The sequence below is a fragment of the Microtus oregoni genome, unplaced genomic scaffold (genome assembly GCF_018167655.1).
Source record: "Microtus oregoni isolate MIOR12 unplaced genomic scaffold, Mior012 000066F_000, whole genome shotgun sequence".
In the NCBI taxonomy this organism is placed as follows: Eukaryota; Metazoa; Chordata; class Mammalia; order Rodentia; family Cricetidae; genus Microtus; species Microtus oregoni.
In genome coordinates this window covers 1,169,741-1,173,996 of record NW_024543876.1, presented here as the reverse complement: position 1 = coordinate 1,173,996, position 4,256 = coordinate 1,169,741, and the positions used below count along the sequence as shown (strand labels likewise).

At 38.3% G+C, this 4,256-nt stretch overlaps 2 protein-coding genes across 2 annotated transcripts; both read left to right on the top strand.

The window, feature by feature from the left end:
- Nucleotides 1–549, top strand: LOC121440188 (transcription factor BTF3-like). Its single transcript, XM_041640927.1, has one exon. It carries the CDS (start codon nt 1–3, stop codon nt 547–549), a length of 549 nt encoding a protein of 182 aa, XP_041496861.1.
- A 953-nt stretch (nt 550–1,502) lies between these two features.
- On the top strand, nt 1,503–3,753 carry LOC121440187. Its single transcript, XM_041640926.1, has 2 exons — nt 1,503–1,507; nt 3,035–3,753. The coding sequence occupies exons 1-2, from the start codon at nt 1,503–1,505 to the stop codon at nt 3,705–3,707; spliced, it is 678 nt and encodes a 225-aa protein (XP_041496860.1). The 3' UTR covers nt 3,708–3,753.
- Nucleotides 3,754–4,256: the final 503 nt, after the last annotated feature.

The window sequence follows — 4,256 nt, the reverse complement described above, 5'->3', positions numbered from 1 at the left end:
ATGAAAGAAATGATCATGAACCAGGAAAAACTGGCCAAGCTGCAGGCACAAGTGCGCATTGGTGGGAAAGGAACTGCTCGCAGAAAGAAGAAGGTGGTTCACAGAACAGCCACAGCAGATGATAAAAAACTGCAGTTCTCCTTAAAGAAGCTCTCTGGTATTGAAGAGGTGAACATGTTCACAAACCAAGGAACAGTGATCCATTTTAACAACCCTAAAGTTCAGGCGTCTCTGGTAGCAAACACCTTCACCGTTACAGGCCACGCCGAGACAAAGCAACTGACAGAAATGCTTCCCAGCATTCTAAACCAGCTTGGGGCAGACAGTCTGACTAGTTTAAGGAGACTGGCTGAAGCTCTGCCCAAACAATCTGTGGATGGAAAAGCACCCCTTGCTACTGGAGAGGATGATGATGATGAAGTCCCAGATCTGGTGGAAAATTTTGAAGAGGCTTCTAAGAATGAGGCAAACTGTACGGAGGCGTCTTCTGAAGAACTGACACTTGCAGAAGTTACAGGAGCTGCTATTTTATATCATGGCTGCTTTTAAAAGGTCTTTTGTTTATGGATCTGATCAAATCTATATCGCTAATATTTTTAAGCCCAAGCCCCTTGGACACTGCAGCTCTTTTCAGTTTTTGCTTAAACACAATTCATTCTTTGCAGCAAATTAAGCTGAAGAAGCCTGGGAATAAAGTTTGGAAAAGGGTTAATAAAATTCTTTGCCTAGAAAAAAAATAAAAAAAAATCAGTTTTGTTGAATGGAATATAACTGGGAATACTCAATACATTCCAGTGTAGGCTTCATAACTAGCAGTAGCTGGCCAATGCAAACCTTATGCCATGTGTTCATTTTGTATTTTCATCTTTCTAGTATTAAGATTTTTTCAGGGAGATAGAGAAAGCAAAGACTGGACAAGTGGGCAGGTAGAGATGTGGGAAACAAAGGGAGTCGAAAACGTTGTTGAAGGGAGAAATCATGATAAATTTATTTTATGAGAATTTTTTCAAATTAATCCTAGATTAATTTATACCTTTAATAGATTAATTATATCTCTAAAGGTTTGTACATATGAGAGGGACATTAACCACTCTGGCCCTTTAAGACTATATGTCTTGACTTTGGTTCTTTGCTCATAATGTGACATTCATCTCTGGTAGCTACGGAAACAAGAATTTTTTAAAGTCACTCTCTCATACTGGGCAGTCACTAGCATTTAGCCTTCATAGAAGGGAAGAAAGGCAAGTATTTTATGTTTTCTACATGGTTTCTGTTAAAAACTTTCAATTTCAGGAGACATAGAAGGTCAAAGAAGTCAATGACCTAAGATTCAACTCTTTGTTGATATCATTTCTATGTCAGTAAACTCTACTGAATATAAGTACTGGGAATCCCTGTGTAGCTGTGAAGGCTCTGTAGCCTGTATTGACCTTTATACATTTGTAGTTTCCTGAAACTGAGTATGTGAATTAGACTTTCTGTGGTTTTTTTCTGTTTATATAATGGGGTAATGATTGCGTGAATCTCATTGGAGGGTCAGGACTATCAGATGGGCTAATATCCCTGAAGAGTATAAATGAGGCTTCAACTAAGCAAAGCAGAGGAAGGGGTTGGTTTGTGTGAACCAGGGGTTGATGGTGAGACACCATTCTGAGCTGAAATATCTGGCTCACAGAACTTCTTTTACTGAAGGTGATTCAACTCTTGTGCGACTCCCTGTCTGTTCAACATTTCCTGCTATATGGAAGATATTTATGACCTCGACATTTCTCAAATGGATCTCTTCCTCCTTGAAAAACAATGGTAAAAGCTTAAGATGAGCTTCATGGAGGGTTTCAAATTGGATCTTTATGAAGCATAAGCACCTCTTCCATAGGTTTCAGACATGGGCAAAACTAAATCTTGCCATGCTAGCTCATTTGTCTTGCACAACAGAATTTTCCACCCTGATTCTGGTTGTGCTTCAAAACTCACTGATTCTGACATCAAAAGGCTCAGATCTGCCTTAACAAGGAAGAGGGCATGGGTAGGGTGTTACTGAATTCATACTAGATTTTAAAGTCACCTTGCTGATATGAATTCCCAATTTAGTAGAGCTACTGCCTTCACCCTGTTAGGAAGTACATTCCACAGAGAATGGGGAATAGTGGGAAGCTGGTAGCAAAATTTTTGTGGCAAGGAGGGACAGTTTGTAGTGCACTCAAACCTTCTGCATTGGAGGTGGCAATGTTATCATGTACATGCCTGAACTTTATTTATGCTCAAGAACACAGTGACATCCTTCAGGTCATAGTTATTTCATGAACATTAACCTTACATCCAAAGATATGAACCAATAAGTGATCTAAATAAGTTGGTGGATACAGTAAATGTATAGTATTAATTTGGTGCTTGAGAAGATAGTTTCTCACATAGGACAGTTGGGATACTTCATATTCAGCAATGAAATGAAGGTAATTTTATAATGTGTATGTTTGAGTAAGTCATGAGAAATGATTGAAATATTCATGAGGGCTCATGTTTCACATACAGATTTTAATTTTGGTCACATAATAATAATTCAGGTTTTCCAATATGTTTTCCGATAACACATACACTAGCATACACATGTAGAAATATAGCAGACAATATAGGTGAATTAAATTTGTATAAGTTCACTACCATAATTTATAGATATTTGTGCATTTTTCTGCTTATACCTCTCATTTAAGCTATTTATCTTATTTATGTATTGTAAACACTGCTTAATTAAACATTTAACATGTGTTGTAAATTATTGAGTATTAATTCCAAGCATTAACATGTTTAGTTAACAAATTTGCACATTTCACCATTTGATAGATATAGTGAAATTGCTAATCAAAACCTCATATAGAGGAAACTTTGGCCATAGGTATATTACTTAAATACAACTTTTTGTGACAGCAAGGACAAGGTATGAGAACTTATTCCTCTGTAAACCATGACTCATTTTGTTTTCCACTGTCCCTTGTGTTCCTGACTTGACTATATACTTGTTCAATTTCATCTTCAGACTTGCCAATGCGAAGGAGTACCTCTTCAAGTTTAGTGGCCTCCTCTGCAGCCTATCAGCCTTGGTGTTTGAGATAGTCATCGCAAGCAGCCAATTCTGGCGCATCGCGGAATTCAATGACAAGCTTGTGCAATTCGTGTCTTTTGGCCTGTGGGAAGCTTACTACCCTCAAGAATTTAATGTTTCAGGCACTGTGACCAAGATTCTGGTGCACACACCTATCAATTCCACGTGGACCATTTCACCTGAATTTCAGTACGCACAGACCCTGATAATGTGGGCTGTTACGATGAAGCCTGTAGTTCTAATTTTCAGTGCAATCGCCATTAATATCGGCTGCATGAAAGACCCATTCATTGAGATGCAGTTATATTTCTACAAGGTTGCTGCCTTAGTATTGTGTGTTAGCAACATCTTCACATTTGTTTCTGTGAGCTGGAACCACTTTGTAGATCATTATGGCCAAACCACTCTTGACTTTCCACCTGACTTTCCGGTTAAAAAAGAAGCCTTAATAAGCAAACACTATACTGTTGTGTTCCCAATAGGGGTACTGATTGCCACCATGTCACTCTTTGGTGTTATCTTCTTTCTCTTTGAGATAAACTCTTTGAAACTAAAGAATCAGGTGAAGGCCAAGTGTGCTTCCATAGTGGCTGATCAAGAGATATGAAGTGAGAACTACATTTGCAACATCTGTCAGAAGGTTCCTAGAAGAAAGCTCCTATTCAAATAAAAACTCTTGTAGTTCTCAACTCGTTCTAAATAAAGCATCAACTTTATTTTCTTGGTCTGTCTAAAAGACGTCCTCCTCTGTCTAACCTGTTTTTTTCTTTGGGTATTTTCGTATCCTAATCTCTGAAGGCCATGATCATGCGTTCAGATATTTCCGACAGGGCAGTAGCAGGGAAAAGTAATGGTGAAATGCATGTTGCAAAGATATTTATCACAGGATAAATATCAAGTGAAAGAAGGTTTGTAAGGAACCTGACACATAAACAGAAAAGTAAACACAATTCTGTCTGGAGACACTCTGAAACTCAGGTCTCCTGAAGGCAGAGCTGGACTTCATAGTGATAGCTCTGCAGACAGTGTGTTCCCTTGTCATGTAGTAGGAAGACTATGCTGTACACTGGACAGTCATGCATATCTTTCTGTTTATGAGTATCACAAATTGCTGAGCATTCCCTGTGTGCTCTGATAGAAAATATGGTGTAAAGAT

Bases quoted from the DNA above. Each gene is read 5' to 3' on its own strand.
- LOC121440188 (XM_041640927.1), top strand. From the start codon at position 1: ATGAAAGAAATGATCATGAACCAGGAAAAACTGGCCAAGCTGCAGGCA.